The 20,237-nt window shown below is 33.9% G+C and overlaps 1 protein-coding gene across 3 annotated transcripts in view; it reads left to right on the top strand.

Annotated features, from left to right (window-relative positions):
• LOC122407504 (laccase-2-like) overlaps positions 1-20,237 on the top strand; it is a 577,870-nt gene that overhangs the window by 442,170 nt on the left and 115,463 nt on the right. For 2 of the 3 annotated variants that reach the window (XM_043413765.1, XM_043413763.1), the window contains one exon: positions 4,526-4,756. In XM_043413765.1, the coding sequence (XP_043269700.1) occupies positions 4,526-4,756 (231 nt within the window). Of the gene's footprint in view, positions 1-4,525; positions 4,757-16,881; positions 17,007-20,237 lie in introns of those variants that run through there. The other variant, XM_043413764.1, reaches the window with a different exon arrangement.

Consider the following 20,237-nt stretch of genomic DNA (forward strand, 5'->3'; position numbering starts at 1 on the left):
ATAAAGCGCTTATATGCAAAACTGAGAAACCACCCCATGAGGTGCCCATCTTCGGGGGTTGTTTTCACCCCGTTAAACCGTTTATGGGCCGATAAGAAAAAATACGGGTCTCTTAGTTTTCGATGTACTACAACATATATAAATTAGATCAAAATCGGAGGGGTCGACCTCCCTATGTTTCCTTGTCAGTTCGATGTTTGGGGTTGTTTGGGTTTGAGCTCAGTTCGATTACATGTTTGGGTTTGTTTGGGTTTGAGCTCAGTTCGATCACATGTTGGGGTTGTTTGGGTTTGATTGGGTTTGAGCCCAGTTCGATGTTTGGGTTTGTTTGGGTTAGAGTGGCTATCTTTATTACCGACTGTTTGGGTTTGGGCGGCCATCTTTATTACCGGCCGTTTGGGTTTGGGCGGCCAACTTTATTACCGACCGTTTGGGTTTGTATGGTTTTGAGCAGGGAATCTACTTTACCGACGGTCGGTAAGGTAGATTCCTACATGGGGCGGAGTCAGCATAGCTGTACTACTGTCAGCATACTGTCAGTGGTTCTGTCTCGTGGCTTGCCATTTTTCTTCTATCGCTCAGACTCGCGTATCCTTGAAATTTTCCGGAAACAGATCGCGAATAACTTTGAGCCGTGGTTATAAGTGAAAATCTGTCGTATCGTATTGTTGAAATTATCTCCGATTAACGTTAAACTCTTTTCTTTTGAAAGCGGGAATGAAAGATCGTGGAATGATATGAATCGGATGTGTGTGAGTGAAAATTGAGTGCTTGGGCCGAAACGAATCCCGTGAATTTATAAAGCCCGACCGGGTAACCGCCTATCGGGGTCTCGGGGATAATTATTGAGAATACAAAGAACGATTTCTTTCCTCCCGTACGTGAGTAGTTCCGCGGCGAATAGGTACAAGAGCTCGAAATAAATTGTAACGTGTGCGTAGGGTTTCGGCCGGTGTGACGTAATTTGGATTCGACGATCTTTCTATCTCGTATTTTGGAAACGTGCGATTGTATTATTATTTCGTAGCGATATTTTCCTGTGATTTGATTTTGTAATTTGTTTCCCGTTTGCTCAGAGTTATATCATTTATAATCCTGCGCAAAATAACATTATTAAACGATTTATATATTTTTCCTGCATTCTTGTCGTTCGAACTCGATTATTTTCAACCTTCACCCCGCCCATCCCACAGAATTAGCTGGGTCAATATCTTTCTTTCTCTCTCATCGTTGACTCGTTTTACGACTGGCGCCCAAATAAATAAATTGACGTATGAGAGAAAGAACGATTTTGTGGCACCGTGTTAAAAAAAATCTGTCACAACATATACAAGGGGTATTATTGTGCATAGTCAAATGAAAAGAATTTTCCAGAATAATTATGTTTAAGCTTTCAAAATAACCCCCCCCCCCCCCCCGGTTGTATTGCAATGACGGCAATTTCTACTTCTCACACTAAGAAAACATTGAACTGATAATAAATCGCATTTGAATAAATTTTTAACCGGTTTCTGTCGTACAATTTCGTTTTTTCATAATTGATTTTTATTTAAATGAATAGTGATCGGCCGGACAAGTACTTTTAACACATATTTAAACATAATTTGTACCGATCTAAAATTGACGTCGAATATTGTGAATAATACCAGGGGATCCCGAAAGTCTGAGAGGAATCGATTTTCTTCTAAATCTCTGTCACCATAAAGTAACAAATTACAATACCTTTGATGTGATTTTTTTTAGTCGAACGCTCCATAGAACAATTTCATAATATTAAAACTCGAAATTACTCATTAAACGCTTGTTCTCCGATTAATATAATAAATTTTAGTGCTGCACGTAACTCAAATAGTAATTTTTTGATTCATAAGAACTTTCTCAATTTCCTGATGGTACCCGTAGGAATAAATATTCCAAACTTTCATTAAATACTTGGCCTCGAATTAATATCATAAGTTTTAATGCTGGACGTAACTTAGATGAAAATTTTTTTCAATTGTTTTTTTTATCGTTTTGATTTTTTTTTATTTCTTACCTTTTATTAGGAGTTTTTGACACTTTAAAAAATAATTACAGATTTGTTTTTTTTTTTTAATGTAATGTTTTTTTCATGATTTGTGGATTTTCTTTCGAATATTTCTATGGAAATTATTTACAGTTGGTTTAATCATTCTTTTTATGGAATTTATTTTCACATCTTCGAGATATGATCTGGAAATAAGGAACCATCAATGTACTTGTCCCAACCTTTTTTCTCTAGGGGAATTTTACAAATTTGATATCACGTCTTTTTTCTCAAAAGTTCTGCAATCTTGTTTTTCGGGTTAAATTAAGCTGAGCTAACGATGATCAATCACGCTGAGTGCAAAAAATAAAAATAAAAACTATATACTCTACGATCAGAAAATTAAAAATTTTATTCTAGCAATCTTTTAACAAATGTTCACGTACGAGACAAAAGTACCCGTTACATCGATATATTCTTGTACCTCCTTACTGCTTACCTATTTGTTTTGCAAAATTGAGAAGAAATTGTCTATAAGTAGGTAAGAAAAAGTCGTAATAGTAAAAAACTCTCTTTCATCTTATGTAACTTGATCTTATGTAACTATTCATCAACTCTATAACAGAAATTAACAGAGTGTGGAATGTGAAGATGAAACATTGGTCGATCTATCGAGTAATACTCTGCCATATATGCTAGAATAAATAAAATTTTCAGAAATAATCGTTTTTTCTTTTTTTAATAAAAAATTCAATTGAACAGTGATGGGCCGGACAAGTTCTTGTAACACATATTTAAACATAATTTGTACCCATCCAAAATTGACGTCCAATATAGTCAATAATACCAGGGGATCCTGATAGTCTGAGAGGAATCGATTTTCTTCTAAATCTCTGCCACCATAAAGTAACAAATTACAATACCTTTGATCTGATTTTTTTTATTCAAACGCTCCATAGAACAATTTCATAATATTAAAACTCGGAATTACTAATAAAACGCTTTTCCTTCGATTGATATCATAAATTTTAGTGCTGCACGTAACTCAAATGGTAACTTTTTTGATTCGTTAGAACTCTCTTAAGTTCCTGATGGTTCCCCATAAAATGAATATTCCGAATTACCCGTAAATACTTGGCTTCGAATCGATATCATAAATTTTAATGCTGCACGTAACTTAGATGGAATTTTTTGTTAATTGATTTACCTTTTAGAATAAAATAAAAAGAATGGGGCATCGGTGTGAAATTTTTTTCGAATTTTTCTGTTGAAACTATTTACACTTGATTTTATAATTTTTTTTATACTTTTCGTGACATGACCAGGAAACAAGGGACCATGAATGACTTGTCCCAACCTTTTTTTTCCTAGGGGAATTTTTGAGATTTTTAATATCTGTAGAGTTGTGAAATTTCTAAGTAAAATTCAACAAACCGCTATATGAGGAATTCTCTGTCGAACCAGCCACTTTTTTTTTCGACCATCTCATATCTAACCCATAACTCGTTATATCAAAGTACTACTAAAAAACCCTCTATGTAAATTTTTTCAGATTATTAAATTCATAATTTTAGAGAATACCGTTTTTTTCAAATGAATATATCTCGGAAACTTGAAGTAACTGAAAAAAAATGTTATCACATAATAGTTGTAGTTTCGTGTTAGCTTTCGAGCGGACGACTCGAATTAATTTTTCCGTTCTTGTAACGATGATTTTTTTACCGATAGAAGGGGGAATTTTTTTTTTATTCAGACACAGCTATTTTTTTCTGGCTGAAAAAATCACTTTTTTCCAATATGTCTGACGATATCGCAAAAAAATTGCCAGAGTGGCACGGATCGAGGTTCTAGGGTAAAAAAAATTAAATCACAAAAATTATTTTTTTTTAATTCAAAAACAGCCAGTCGTTTTTGACTGAAAAAATTACAGAGTCTTTCAGTATGTTTGATGATCTCGTGAAAAAATCGCCAGATCGAGGTACCGGTATAAAAAAATTAATTTGTGTGATTTCATTTTTTTTATTTTCCTTTTATTCCCGCCTTTTCCCGTAAAAAAACATCGTTACCAGAACGTAAAAATTATTTTGAGTCATCCGCTCGAAAGCTAACACGACATTACAACTTTTATGTGATAATATTTTTTTTCAGTTACGTAAAGTTTTCGAAATATATTCATTCGAAAGGAACGGTATTTTCTAAATTTATGAATTTAAATATCTGAAAAAATTCACATATAGTGCTTTTTAGTAGTACTTTGATATAACCAGTTATGGGTTAGATCTGAGATGGTCGAAAAAAAGTGGCCGGTTCAACAGAGAACCCCTCACATTTCAAAATTGGTAAGTGATGTTTTGCAGTTTGGATAAACATTCTGCATGAAAAATTTATAAAAATCAGCTGATCGTGGTCAAACGCATAACTCCCGGCTTTTTGCCCGTGCGAGCAGTCGGGAGTTGAAAATGATCCACATTGTAGTCCGATTGTCAATTTAATATAAAATTTCACTATTCTCACTTTCAGCTCAAATTCCTGGAATGTCGCATCCTTTCCATTTGCACGGTCATTCTTTCTACATAATTGGTCAAGGGTGTGCCTCTGAGTATAATATCACGAGCATCGATGTCGACATAGCCAAGCAGCTTGATCAGGATGGAAAGATGGAAAGGCATCTTTCACGTCCACCATCTAAAGATACTTATGCCGTGCCTAACAACGGGTTCACTATAATTCGAATGGTCGCAAATAATCCTGGTAATGATTTCTTTCAATATATGTGGTGATAAAAGTAAAAATTCGAATAATATTTTGCTTTAAGGAGTTTCGGTACAGAAATTTAAATATTAAGAAATTTATCAAATTTGGTGATAATGTTCTTCAACATCAAATGCAAAAACACAATTTTTTTCAAAATTTTCTTCTACTTAATTATAAAGTAATTACGCATTAAAGCAGATTTCTTATGCCCGGAATGTATCAAAAGACTCGGTAGACTCTCAGGACAAGTACATTGACAGCCCTGTCATCTGCTACTAGCCCGAGGCTCTCGCCGAGTATACTTTCTTTGAATAAAACGATTCACGGTGGTGGGGGTAAATTTGGCAAGTGATTTTTTTGAATTACGAAACTTCTGAGTCATCTGAGGCTTTGAAAATTGAACTGGAGACTAATTAATAAATTCTGTGTCTGTATATTATAATACCATCAAAGGTACTTTGATGCTCTCGAGTTTCTGATTAGTTGGATCTGATGATTTTTAGATGTTATCATTGGTTGTTGAAATTGGTTGTTGATGATTGAAATTCTGACAACAACATCAGAACGTAGCACGGTAGCACAGCAGACATTTAAAAAAGATATAGCACGTAACAATAGACATAATTTTGATCGAAAGACGAGTGTCAGTGTACCCCATAAAAAACTTTTTATAAGTAAAAAAATTACGTCAAGTATTAAAAAGTGCAACCTTGTTTATAATAATATTTATTATATTCTTCTCTCTAATTATTTATTCTGTTTCTTTGGAAAAATATAATCATATCAATTTAATCAAGCTAAGTACTAGTGATGTTTGCTTTTTATTATTTGCATTACACATTTAGAAAAAAAACTCAAACTTTTAAACAAAAACTCGGCGTGCATGGTTTTTCAAAATGTACCTAAATGAACAATGCACACCAGTATTCAAATTTTTGCTATTTTAGGTTCTTCTTGTTTTTCTTTCGTCTCCCAATCCTCTCATTGTTCAAAATAGACCGAAGTATACACCCAAATAAACCATGTACACTGGTTTCTCGAATTTGGCTATTTTACATTCTTTTTGTTGCTCTTGCTCCTTCCAATCCAAATGAGTTGGGTGAGGATGCTTTCCATTACCCTGTATCGGAGGCAAATTGAAAATGACTTTAATTCAATTGCATACATAGGTACACGTGTATACATGCATCTAACCTCGTGTCTGTGATTTTTTAAATCTAAGGACTAAATAGTACGCCGATTGAAACAAGTTTATTAGTTTTTTTTGGATATTCAAACTTCTGCTTATATTTGAAGGGAGTTTTTTCTTATCATATGATATTTGATTACTTTCGTTTTTACTATACTATATTTTGTATTCAACTTTCATTTTTCTGAATTTAACGTTTATTTAAATGGAATAGAAAGCTCTATAAAGTCGCTGCTAGCACAGGCTTATGAGGAGTTTATTTACGGAAATTAATTTGAACACTTATTAGTTTGAAAAACCATGCACGCCAAGTTTTTGTTCAAAAGCTTGAGTTTTTTTTTTTTAATTTGTAATTCAAATAATAAAAAAAAAAACATCACTAGTACTTGGCTTGAGTATATTGATATGATTATATTTTACCAAAGAAACGGAATAAATAATTAGAGGGAAAAATATAATAAATATTATTATAAACAAGGCTGCACTTTTTATACTTGGTGTAATTTTTTTTACTTTTAAAAAGTTTTTTATGGGGATATAATTTCTTTTTGAATTTGGCAATACAAACATAAACATATTTAACAAACATCAAGTTGTATAATACTAGACCATCAAGAGACTCGGTAGAGTCTCGGGACAAGTACATTGACAGCCCTGTCGTCTGCTGGCCTGAGGCTCTCGCCGAGACTATACTTTCTCTGAATAAAACGATTCGCGGTGGTGGGGGTAAAATTCGCTTGTGATTTTCTTAAATTACGAAACTCATGAGTTATGTACGGCTTTGAAAATTGAACTTTTAGCTAATTAAGAAGTTCTCTGTCGAATGAACCCAAAATCAGCATGATCAGTGTCGTAATTTCTGAGAAAAAACTTTGCACGGGCTTAAGATTATGCAAAAGTTACTAACACATTCAGGATTTGACGCATCTGTATACGCGTACTCCAACCGCTACAAACATAGGCCCCTTGGCCCCCATGATCACCAATCCCTGGTGAGAGAAATTTTGCTGCAACCAATGAAGGGTGAGAGAATTTTTGAGCCAATGACATTCAATAAAAAGAGCAAGGAAGTTTGGCGGAAAGCTGAGGAGCTCGAGAGCTCGAAATCACTAATCACTCGAAAGTCACCAGCCGAAGTTTCACGTCGTGTTGACGTTTGGGGTTATGATGTTAGGAAGTGCGTGCGGGAAAATAAAAATAATTTTCGCGTCATCTAACAAAGTGTATACTAATATTTATTTTGTCAAAATTTATGGTATACTAAACCGGTATAAAAGCGGCCGCGTTAATATAGACTGTGATCTGTGTGTGAAAATGAAAAATATAAAAAAATGCGCGATGCTTATGTCAACGAAACTTTTAAATATTTCATTATTTCGTTCGATTGGAAATAAGTGTCAACTGAGATAATCTTTCAATTAAACCAGAGTGCGCGGAATATTTTCAAGTGTAAATATATCGTCGGTTGCGTGATTATATATCATGTGTAATAATGTAGGTTATATATGCGAGTTCCCTTTGATAGCTGTGTCGTAACGAACCGGCCGGAGTCTGACGTTACGAATAGTGCGGGACAAATGTGACAAACGTTCGCACAGTTAGTGAATAATAATATAAATAAGGCAAATCAGTTTATCAAAAATAGGTCTGGAAGTTGTAAGGACAAATGTTCGTCAATCTATAATGTGTCAAGATTTCTTTTTGCGATCTGAAATATTATGGTTGATAATTAATAAAACAAGAACACACGGAACTGTTAGTATATAATGTGAGAAACTCCAATTGAATAAATGTTTTCTAATTTATTTCTTGTGTCATCATTATTTTTGAATATTCCCATATTTTGCTTCCTATTGAGTTTGGCTCTGCTCTTTCCGATCCTTGTTTTTTATTCCATTGTTTGCAGCGGATCGATACGTATTATTAATTCGTTGCTTGAGATGTGTCCTCTGATTTTCTACTACTTCTTCATGCTGATTGTGGTAACGTGATTCAGGAGGTTTCCAACTATGATCATCAATCGCACATTTTTTACATCAGATTCTCAAAACAGTTTCTGGTCTTGATATAAGTGTAGTTATTCTTTTTCCACCTGGTCGGTCGAGTAATAAAGTTTGAAACTTGTTCCAAAAAGTCTTTGGATGCTTTTTTTGCAGATGATATGAAAAGTCGTATCTTAGGAATGTGGTATGCAAACACAAATTTTGATAACAAAACTTATAGAATGACATGTATGTTGAGTATTTCCACTTTGCAAACTACAAATATGGAATTATTATAATAAAAATTCATTCCGATAAGTCTACTGTTGCTCAGTTTTGGATGCGATCAAATATAATGCCTACCAACATGCCCAGAAACTTACAGAATTGCTGAATGCAATGTGCGCTATGTCATTTTAATGTAACATCATGACTTTTGACAACTTTTCATTATAATGCTGTAGATTCGGATCATTAAAATACTGCAAAAATCTGCATTCTATACAATTTAAATACTGTGCCATTCATTTTACATTTTGACTCTAACTGTAACATCTATATGAAGTAAAAAATTCATTATAAAAGTCTTCAGTTGCTCATTTATGGGTAGATTTAAAATTGCTGTCTTCGAAGCTCATTGCGCAGATACATTGAACCACAGCAGATACCTGCGAACTCTGAAATTTCTGTGGATAAATATATATGCGACGGATCACCCCTTATCTTTGATTATGGTAATATGTAAATGGAACTTGGTTCGGCAAGTTTTTAAGTGTTCCTTTTCAAATAGTGTTGAAGTTTGTATGACTGATATACAGCGAATACTTCCAAACTTTGATATTTCTGTGTTGCAGCGTGTGTGCCAATCATTCAAATCATTTACTCCAACCGTATCATGTAATCTAGAAAATTCATCACAAAAGTCTTTCGCTTTTCTAAATACTTCAATTTTCCTTTTTCTACTCCATTGTGAGTTTTCGAATTTCTAAATTCATTTCTGAATTGTCCTGAAACGGTTTTCCTCCAAAACCAATGCAGGTACCTTAAACGTCTTTGAATTCTGTTGCTCTGTTGAATTAAGTTCGCTTAGTTTTTTTTTGCTGCTTTGAGTTCTGGCTTAATAAATGTTAGAAGTTTTTGGGTACTTTTTTTCAGCAACTATCAAGCTGTGGATAATTGGACCTCAGCGGCCACTTGCAAAATTTGGAAATATATTTCATTGGGGGCACGTTTTGGATGAAATGAAATCTCTAGATTCAGAATGCAAAATCGACATTTAATGTAGGCAAATCTGTTCGATTTTTCGTGTCTTGATTTTGATCTATCTTTCATTTGAATTTTGAATAAAAGGGATAAATAAAATCTGTTCTATTAAGGAAATCTTTACGTCAGTTCTTTCTTGGTATGAAGATTTGGAAAAAATCGCCAAAGGCCAAGGACAGACGGGTGACGAAATATTTCCAGTACAATTTTGACGAAAAATAGATCTTTTGTCGCGGAAACCAACGTTATAAGCCGAAAATCATATTACAGCCCACGAGACGCCTTTCTTCACTCTCTTGGGTTCCTATTACACAAAACATATTAGGAGACAAAGAGAAAAATCACCGAAGTCCAAGACCAAACCAGTGCCGAAATATTTTCAGTACAATTTTGAAGAAAAATTGGTCTTTTACGTGGAAACCAACATCATAAACCGAAATTCATTTCTCGGGCCTCATCCCGGATTCCTTCATGCTGTTGAGTTCCTAATCGTCATAACATATTAGAGTATAAGGAAAAAAATCGCCAAAGTTCAAAGGCAGACTTGTGACGAAATATTTTCACTATAATTTTTACGAAAAATTGGTCTTTTATGGTGGAAACCAACTTTATAAGCCGAACATCATACCCAGGAAAAATAAGATTAGGAAAAGTACATTGATGGTCCCTTATTTGCTGATAATTTCATGAAAAAGATGATCCCATAAAAAATGTTCGTATGAGAATGGAATCTATAAAAATGTACTAAGCAAATAGTTCATAGAAATTTATACTAAAATGCTATAACCGTCACAACATGACGGTTATAGGAGTATAGGTTATATATAATATGAGGAACTTTTGAGAAAAAAGGCGTGATATCAAACCATAAACTTCCCCTAGGGAAAAACAGGTTAGGACAAGTACATTGATGGTCTCTTGTTTCTGAATGACATAGAAAAAAGACTCAGCACCAGGAAAAAAATTCTATAGAAATAATAAACGAAAAATTGAAAAGTTCAAAAAAATTCAACAAAAATATAAAACAATCGAAACAAATTCTGTATAGAAAAATAAAAAATTTTCAAAAAAAATCATATATATTGAACAAATTGAAAAATGTACTATCCACGTTACATGCAGTATAAAAATGTATGATATCAATTGGAGGCCAAGTTTTTATTGATAATGTGGAATATTTATCGAACAAATTGGAAACGTTAATGAAATTCATGATAATTATTTTCACGAAAAAAGTTAATGAAAAATAAGTTATAACGGAAGTTACGTGCAGTACTAAAATGAATTATATCAATTCGAGGTCAAGTATTTATCAGTTATTCAAAATATAATTTCCGGCGACAAATGAGCGTTGAGAATCCTAGTCGGGCTCACAACGTTTTATCAAAATTACTAAAAAATTAATGGAAATAAAATCATTAAAAATTCACATGAAAGTCATTCGTTACTTCAACAAGGTACACACTTTAAAGAATCGATTCCCCTCCGACTTTCAGGATCCCCTGGTATTATTCACAACATTCAACTTCGATTGGATCGGTACAAATTATGTTCAAATACGTCTTAAACGTACTTGTCCGGCCCATCACTTTTTATTCAAATTGCTCATTCGAAAACAAATTAGGGCTGTTATATAATGACAAATATAATAAAATGGATAGAAATAGAAATAATATCTCCAAGTAATTTGAACTTGTTTGTTTTTTCTGTGATGTTTTCTTCTGTGAACTTGATTGTTTTTTCCGAATGGCATATGTTCTTCAGTGAACATATGCCATTCGGTAAGAACCAATGAAAATGAGAAATAATCAGGCTCATTACTAGAAATTTTCGAACCTACTTAGCCATGCAATGTTTTTTTTTCTATAGTCACGTACACATTTTGATAAATATCACTAGTCGAGTACGACACGTGGATTCCTGGAATTTGGAGATAAATGATTTTGTTGTGAATTATGACTCCATATAATATAAATAGATTAATCAATTTCATCTTTCATTTTCGTTTCATTTTGACAAGAGTGATTCGAAGGAAAATTATTTTCTCGGGAAGTACTGTTCCTTAATATTAACACATGCATTAACTTCGTTTTTGATTTGTTTTCGAATGAGCAATTTGAATAAAAAGTGATGGGCCGGACAAGTACGTTTAAGACGTATTTGAACATAATTTGTACCGATCCAATCGAAGTTGAATGTTGTGAATAATACCAGGGGATCCTGAAAGTCGGAGGGGAATCGATTCTTTAAAGTGTGTACCTTGTTGAAGTAACGAATGACTTTCATGTGAATTTTTAATGATTTTATTTCCATTAATTTTTTAGTAATTTTGATAAAACGTTGTGAGCCCGACTAGGATTCTCAACGCTCATTTGTCGCCGGAAATTATATTTTGAATAACTGATAAATACTTGACCTCGAATTGATATAATTCATTTTAGTACTGCACGTAACTTCCGTTATAACTTATTTTTCATTAACTTTTTTCGTGAAAATAATTATCATGAATTTCATTAACGTTTCCAATTTGTTCGATAAATATTCCACATTATCAATAAAAACTTGGCCTCCAATTGATATCATACATTTTTATACTGCATGTAACGTGGATAGTACATTTTTCAATTTGTTCAATATATATGATTTTTTTTGAAAATTTTTTATTTTTCTATACAGAATTTTTTTCGATTGTTTTATATTTTTGTTGAATTTTTTTGAACTTTTCAATTTTTCGTTTATTATTTCTATAGAATTTTTTTCCTGGTGCTGAGTCTTTTTTCTATGTCATTCAGAAACAAGAGACCATCAATGTACTTGTCCTAACCTTTTTTTCCCTAGGTTGTCATTAATTTAATCAAGTTCATGGCTCATTAGGTTAATGAGGATGGTCAATGAGGAAAGTCACGATGGAATGATGAATTTGATCATAATCGATCAAATAAATTATGCTTCAATGGAATTTAGGGCGATATAAAAACCATATTGAAAAAAATCATATATTATAAAATGAGTGGAAGAATTAAAAAGAAAGTTATACTCACATCATATATAAAGTTGATATTGACATGGCTTCAGAAACATTCTTAATGGTAGTGATAAATAACCATCAGACAGAACCTTACTTATGTGCTCGGTTATTTCAGATGGTATTCCGATGTTCAAATCCAACTATATACTTTATAGGCTTGTCGAAGCGAGGTAATACAGGCAGCGTATCTGTATTCGAGATTAGTTAATTTCCCCTGACTTGTAAAGTTGAAGTGGTCACCGTTGGCAGAAGATTGATCCGGTGAAAAAAAAACGGAAGTACAACTACATTATGAGATGATAGGATTTGGTTTAACAGTTGTAAAAATAAGGAGCCATAATTTCACGATTGAAAATTTCTTCCACTATACATACATTTTTACATTCTGCTACCCCTCCGCGGGAGAATGCGTTGCCCTCATCATGTCTAAAATCGTGTTTAGCGATCATAATTTGCGTCGTATTAATCAAATAAAATGTGCACTACCTCATTAAATGTATCAAGAGACTCGGTAGAGTTTTGGGACAAGTACATTGACAGACCTGTTGTCTGCTGGCCCGAGGCTCTCGCCGCAACTATACTTTCTCTGAATAAAACGATTCGCGATGGTGGGGGTAAAATTGGCATGTGATTTTCTTTAATTGCGAAGCTCATGAGTTATGTACGGCTTTGAAAATTGAACTTTTAGCTAATTAAGAAGTTCTCTGTCGAATGAGCCCAAAATCAGCATGCTCGGTGGCGTATTTGCTGAGAAAAAACTTTGCACGGGCTCAAGATTATGCAAAAGTTATTAACACATCACAGATTTGACGTATACGTATACGCGTTCGACGTAGGTTACTGGTAGTAGAGTTGTGTCTCAACGCATTCTGATTGGCTCTCCGATCTCGGCTCAATCCAGCTCACCGGCCACGTTCAAGCTCTATAAGGCCTGCTACACACAGTCAATAATGTTGCACTATAATATTGCACGATAAATTTGTATGGAGTGTAGCGGGCCATAAATTTAAGATCGCTCATACTTCTATTCAATGATTGCAATTGCGCAATATTTCAATACTACATCTACACGTTCAATAATATTATGCAATCACCTATATTGCGCAATGTTATTGACCGTGTGTAGCGGGCCTAACGTTTAGCACTTTAGCTGACCGACCACGTTCAGACTCTACGAAAGTTTATATATTTATAACAAACGTTATTCCGGACATAACGAAGTGCGGTATGTTATTAATGAACAAAAGCAGTTTTGACATAACGAAAACTAACGAAACTCGGTATAAATTTAAAAAAAATTCGTCGTCTAGTGAAGTGCATATAATATCTATTATTTTATTATTTATTTATTTTAAATGATGGTGTGGTGTCATAATATTATGAAAACTGGTCGTCCTAGTAACTTCGATGTGAAAAGTGTCAATGGTGTGATCGAAACTCTCCGAGTTCTCAAATATATTATTCTTCGAAAATAAAACTGAAACATAACCTACTTTCGAGCTTAATCATCGTTTCAAAGCATGACTCTATGAATGTACAATATATAGGGTAATTTAGGGAAAAATGGACACTTAAGGATTTAAGCAAGTTTCATTGATGAGCAAGTTTCATTGATATGGTCTTTCAACTATTTTTGAGTCCCAAAATTGATGCCCAGTCCTTGTTTCCCGAATTTTGTAAAAAAAAAATTTCAGGGCAAAACGGACACAGCCCCTCAGAAGCATAAAAATCGAAAAACCGACATTTTTCGAAATACAGCCGTTCCAAGCGACTCTTATCGAACAGAATGTCAACTCGGTAATATGGGAAAAGAAATGGGACCGCTCAGGCTCCATTCCTTGGATGTAAATGAAAAAAAATGAGTCAAATCTTATATCCCATTTCTGTCATGTTTTTGAGGTATGCAAAAAATCAACTTTGGGTCCATCGTGTTAGGGTATATTTGGTGTTCGCACTATATCGGAGTCCCACCAATGATTCATGGTCCTAGTTTCCGGAATTTCTAATGTCCTCGTCTTTTGAAGACGTTTCTTGCATTTTTTGCGAAGGGTTATATATTCGTCGTCCTCCGAAGATTGGATTTCCTGTGTAACATGTAAAAAATGGGCACACACCTTGTGTACAATTGTTGAAGACGAAAATGTCAACTATGAGTAATAAAAAACCTTTTTTCCTTATTCGTACTTTGATTACTATTGTGGTTTTTAAAAATAAGTCAAAAAAGCGAATAGATAGTGAGAAAGTAGTTGGGGATCTATTTTGCTCTGAAACTTGAATTTTTTGGGGATGTTACCGTGAAATTCAACAATTTACCATGATTTATGGTCAGGACATGATTTGGAACCGAAAAAAAAATTTTATGCATTTTATGAAATTTCAGTTTTGGGAAAGTCCGTTTTGCCCCGGAATTCAACTTTATGGAGCAAAATGGACACTGTGTCCGTTTTGCCCTATGTATCCATTTTGCCCCATATTACCCTATCTATATTAGGATGGCGCAAAAAAATAGACTATTTTTTTTTCAGGGTCTCCTATGAAAATATGTTAATTTATCATGTTTCAAGAGCCCCCTCCAAAAATCAGCTCAAAAAAATTTTTTTTAAAGGTCGCTCAAGATTTTTATAAATTCCAAAAATATCCAAAATTTGACTTCTTTATTTTAAAAATTTTCTTGCTCAATACAGCGAAATTTTGTACTGAAAAAACCAATGAGTTTCTGAAATTTTAAACTCAAAATATTCATTTTAAAAGGTCGCTTAAAATTCATTTTAATTTTTGTATACTTAAATTTTTCTGTTTCGAGCGACCTTTAAATATTCATATTGATTAGCAATTTGAATTTTGAGTTCCAATTAGTAAGATAATCAATTAAAATGCATTACGAAGCGGAGAAAAAATCGTATATAACAATGTAGGTAATAGACCAGAAACACGGAAATTTTTTTACCGGCGTACCAAACCGTGTTTGAGCCAGAGATCGGCAAAAAAAATTTTTCATTTCTCATTTTTAAACTGATCAAAAATGCACATTGCAAACATTGTTATTATCGATTGATTAAAAATCATTAATTATTACAAATTACATTGTCAATTGATCAACCAATTTCTAGTTAATGGAGAAGATACTACCAATTGACGAAAAATTTCCAACTGGTTGAGAAAATATTGTCAAATGACCGACCAATTTCCAATTGATGGAGGAGATATTACCAATTGACGAAAAATTTCCAATTCGTGGAGGAGATACAGCCAATTGACCAACCAATTTCCATTGAATGCAGGAGATATTGCCAATTGGAAATTTTTCAATTGATCCAAAACGTTCTGTCAATTAACCATATCAAGAGACTCGATAGAGTATCGGGACAAGTACATGACAGCCCTGTCGTTTGCTGGCCTGAGGCTCTCGCCGAGACTATCTTTTCTCTGAATAAAACGATTCGCGGTGGTGGGGGTAAAACTGGCATGTCATTTTCTAGAATTGCGGAGCTCAAGAGATGTTTTGTTAAGCGAAAATTAGTTTGGAGACTAATTTTCAAAATCCCTTTCGAATGAGCCCGAAACCAATACGATCAGTAGCGTAATTGCTGAGAAAAAACTTTGCACAGGCTCAAGATTATGCAAAAGCTACTACCCTAGGAAAAAAAAGGTTGGGACAAGTACATTGATGGTCCCTCGTTTGCTGATAATTCCAACTTTAAAAAAAATTTTTTTAACAAATTGTCAAAAAAATTATTTTATAAAAAAAAATACAGAACAATTCGAAAAAAATTTCACAAATCTTGAAAAAGCATTATGTTTAAAAAAAAAACTATTCTGTATCTATTTTTTCAAGTGTCGAAAGTATCAAATAACAAGTAAAAAATAAACAAACCGAAAAATCGCGCTTGAAATCATTTTGGAAACCGATGCCTCATTCTTCTTATTTGATTCGAACAGCTAAATCAATTTAAAAAAATCCATCTAATTTACGTGCAGCATTAAAATTTATTATATCAATTCGAGGCCAAGTATTTTCTAATCAATTGAAAAAAGTTACCATTTGAGTTACGTGCAGCACTAAAATTTATGATATCAATCGAAGGACAAGTAATTTATGAGTAACTTCAAATTTTGACATTATTAAATTGGCCTAAGAAGCTTTTAAATCCAAAAAAATCACATGCAAGCTAGTCATTTCTTACTCTATAGTGGCAGAGACTTATAAGAAAATCGATTCTTTTCAGACTTTTAGGAACTTCTGGTATTATTCGCAATATTCGACGTCGATTGGATCGATAAAATTTATTTTTAAATATGAGTTAAAAATACTCGTCCGGCCCATCACTATTCATTCAAATAAAAATCAGGGCTTTTCGAGAACTGAGGGAGCACTTACATTCATGCAGCGGATATTTAGGAAGTTATCTCCAAATATTTTTCACTTAATTGCACCAATTTAATAAAATGGAAATGAGTTGTCCTGTAATATACAAGTACTTTTAATACATATTTAAACATAATTTGTACCGATCTAAAATCGACGTCGAATCTTGTGAATAATACCAGGGAATCCTGAAAGTCTGAGAAGAATTGATTTTCTTCCAAGTCTCTGCCACCATAGTGTAACAAATTACTATACCTTTGATGTCATTTTTTATGGATTTAAACGCTTGTTCAGGATTGAGCGAGGCCTCGACGGTAACGCGAGTGAATTCGGGCCGGGCTCTCGCGCCCCACCGCTGGCGTCGCCAGTTCTCGGGTTCGGACATTTTGAGCGCGTGCAATTAGAGCAGCGGGGTGCTCGTTTCACGCGCTTACGGGGACGTCGCCACCTCCTGGGCAGCAATTAGCACGGGACCGGGGAAGCACACCGCATATGTGCGCGGGGCTTCTTCATCGATCTCCATGATTGATTCCTCAGTCTTGATCCGATCGCTGAAGCGTGGAATCACGTCTAATCACTGCATCCCACGGGTATATTAGTAGTTTCTGTGACGTCATAAAACCGGCATATTCGCGTATATAAGAGTAGCGGCAGGGCTCGCGCTGGCTTTTCTTTTGCGCTGCAGTTTTTCCTTTTAATACTTGGCGTGGAGCCGCTACCGCGTCTCTTGATAATATCATTCACTAATGCTGCGCTATTGTAATGTATTTGAATATTTTTCAGGGTTTAAAATAATTTTTATTCCAAGGTATGAGAATTTTTGTTTACATTTTTCGTGGTATAATTCGAAAACGAGGGATCATCAATGTATTTGTACAAATTTTTTTTCTCCGTGAGAGGATTTTTGCGGCTTGATATCAAATCTTTTTTCTGTGGTAGTTCTAAATTTTTGAATAAGGTTTTCGAAAGTTTTTCAATGTTTCTATTATGATGTTTAAAAATAATTTATCCAATGATTTTCATCAAGTTTTGTGTAATTTATAACAGTTTGATATTCTTCGAATGTTTGACGTCATCCTCCCAATTTTTCAACGATTCCGAATGTGCCCACAAATTTGTGGGATTAAAATCATTTTCCGTAACGTTTATAAATATTTTGTATTATTGTGGAATTTTCCCCCGTCATTCATAAATTTTATTTTCAATTTTTTTGATGAAATCGTTGTGAATAAAAAAGATATGAAGATTTTTCAATGAAACGAATTTTTTGATTGATTTTCCGTAAAATTTGACAGAAGAAGAGAGAAAAAAATGTATATAATGCTCACCAAGTCCCCCGGAATTCGCAATTTTCAGATATGTGTATTGAACTCTAATGCCAGAAATGTTTATCAAGAGACTCGGTAGAGTCTCGGGACAAGTACATTGACAGCCCTGTCGTCTGCTGGCCCGAGACTCTCGCCGAGACTATACTTTCTCTGAATAAAACGATTCGCCGTGGTGGGGGTAAAATTGGCATGTGATTTTATTGAATTACGAAGCTCAGGAGCCATTTAGCAACTTGAAAATTGAAGTTTAAGCCAATTGAGTAATTCTCTTTCGATTCCGCCCTAAATCAGCATGATCGGTGTTGTAATTGCTGAGAAAAAACTTTGCACGGGCTCAAGATTATGCAAAAGTTACCAACACATTCAAGAATTTATGCGTCTGTATTTATAAACACCATCAAAGGCACTTTGATGCTCTCGAGTTTCTGATTCGTTGGATCTGACGACATCCATTTTTAGACGTTGTGATTGGTTGTTGAAATTAGTTGTTGATGATTGGAAATCTAACGTCAACTTCAGAACGTAGCACACGGCGCAGCACAGCTGGTATCAGCAGTCATAAATTCGACCGATATACATATATATATGTACAAACCATGTGTCAGTTTTTGATCGTATGAACAGAGTTTCGACATTACGAAGTGCGTGCGGGATCAATAAAAAAATAATTTTCGTCATCTAAAGAAGTGCATATTACTATTTATTTTGTTATTTGTGATATATTAAACCGGTATCAAAGCGGCCGCGTAAATGTAGTCTGTGATGTGTGTGTGAAAAAGAACATAAAAAATGCGCGATGCATATATGTCAACGAAACTTTTCAAGATTTCATTATTTCGTTCGATTGGAAATAAGTGTTAACTGAAATAATCCTTCAATTAAACCAGAGTACGAGAAATATTGTCCAGTGCGAATAAATTGTCAGTGGCGTGGTTATATATCATGTGTACATAGGTTATATATACGAATAAATAGAACAAAAATACACGCAACTGTTAGAATGATATTAGAAACTTTAATTGAATAAATATTTTCTAATTTATTTCTTGTGTCGTGATTATTTTTAAACATCCCCATATTTTGCTTGATATTCAGTTTGGCTCTGCCCTCTCCGATCCTTGTTTTCACCCGCTCAGTTTGCAGCGGATCGATTCATATTATTAATTCGTTCCCTAATATGTGTTCTATGATTTTCTACTCCTTCATGATGATTGTGGTAACATGATTCGAGAGGTTTCTAACCATGATCTTGAATTGCACATTTTGTAAATCAGATTTTCAAAAAAAAATCTGGTCTTGGTATAGTGTGTAGTTATTCTTTTCCCATTAGGTCTGTCGAGTGATAAATTTGGAAACTTTTCCAGAAAGCCTTTGGATGCTTTTTTTGCTAATGATATGAAAAGTCGTATCTTAGGAATGCGGTATGCAAACACAAATTTTGATAACAAAACTTATAGAATGACATGTATGTTAAGTATTTCCACTTTGCAAACTACAAATATGGAATTATTATAAAAAAAATTCATTCCGATAAGTCTACTGTTGCTCAGTTTTGGATGCGATCAAATATGATGCCTACCAACATCCCCAGAAACTTACAGAATTGCTGAATGCAATGTGCGCTATGTCATTTTAATGTAACATCATGACTTTTGACAACTTTTCATTATAATGCTGTAGATTCGGATCATTAAAATACTGCAAAAATCTGCAAACTATACAATTCAAATACTGTGCCATTCATTTTACATTTTGACTCTAACTGTAACATCTATATGAAGTAAAAAATTGATTATAAAAGTCTTCAGTTGCTCATTTATGGATAGATTTGAAATTGCTGTCTTCGAAGCTCATTGCGCAGATACATTGAACCGCAGCAGATACCTGCGAACTCTGAAATTTCTGTGGATAAATATATATGCGACGGATCACCCCTTATCTTTGATTATGGTAATATGCAATGGAACTTGGTTCGGCAAGTTTTTAAGTGTTCCTTTTCAAATAGTATTGAAGTTTGTATGACTGATATACAGCGAATACTTCCAAACTTTGATATTTCTGTGTTGCAGCATGTGTGCCAATCATTCAAATCATTTCCTCCAACCGTATCATGTAATCTAGAAAATTCATCACAAAAGTCTTCCGCATTTCTAGATACTTCAATTTTCCTTTTTCTACTCCATTGTGAGTTTTCGAATTTCTAAATTAATTTCTGAATTGTCCTGAAATGGTTTTTCTCCAAAACCAATGCAGGTACCTTAAACGTTTTTGAATTCTGTTGCTTTGTTGAATTAAGTTCGCTTAGTTTTTTTTGCTGCTTTG

The sequence above is a fragment of the Venturia canescens genome, chromosome 3 (assembly GCF_019457755.1).
Source record: "Venturia canescens isolate UGA chromosome 3, ASM1945775v1, whole genome shotgun sequence".
In the NCBI taxonomy this organism is placed as follows: domain Eukaryota; kingdom Metazoa; phylum Arthropoda; class Insecta; order Hymenoptera; family Ichneumonidae; genus Venturia; species Venturia canescens.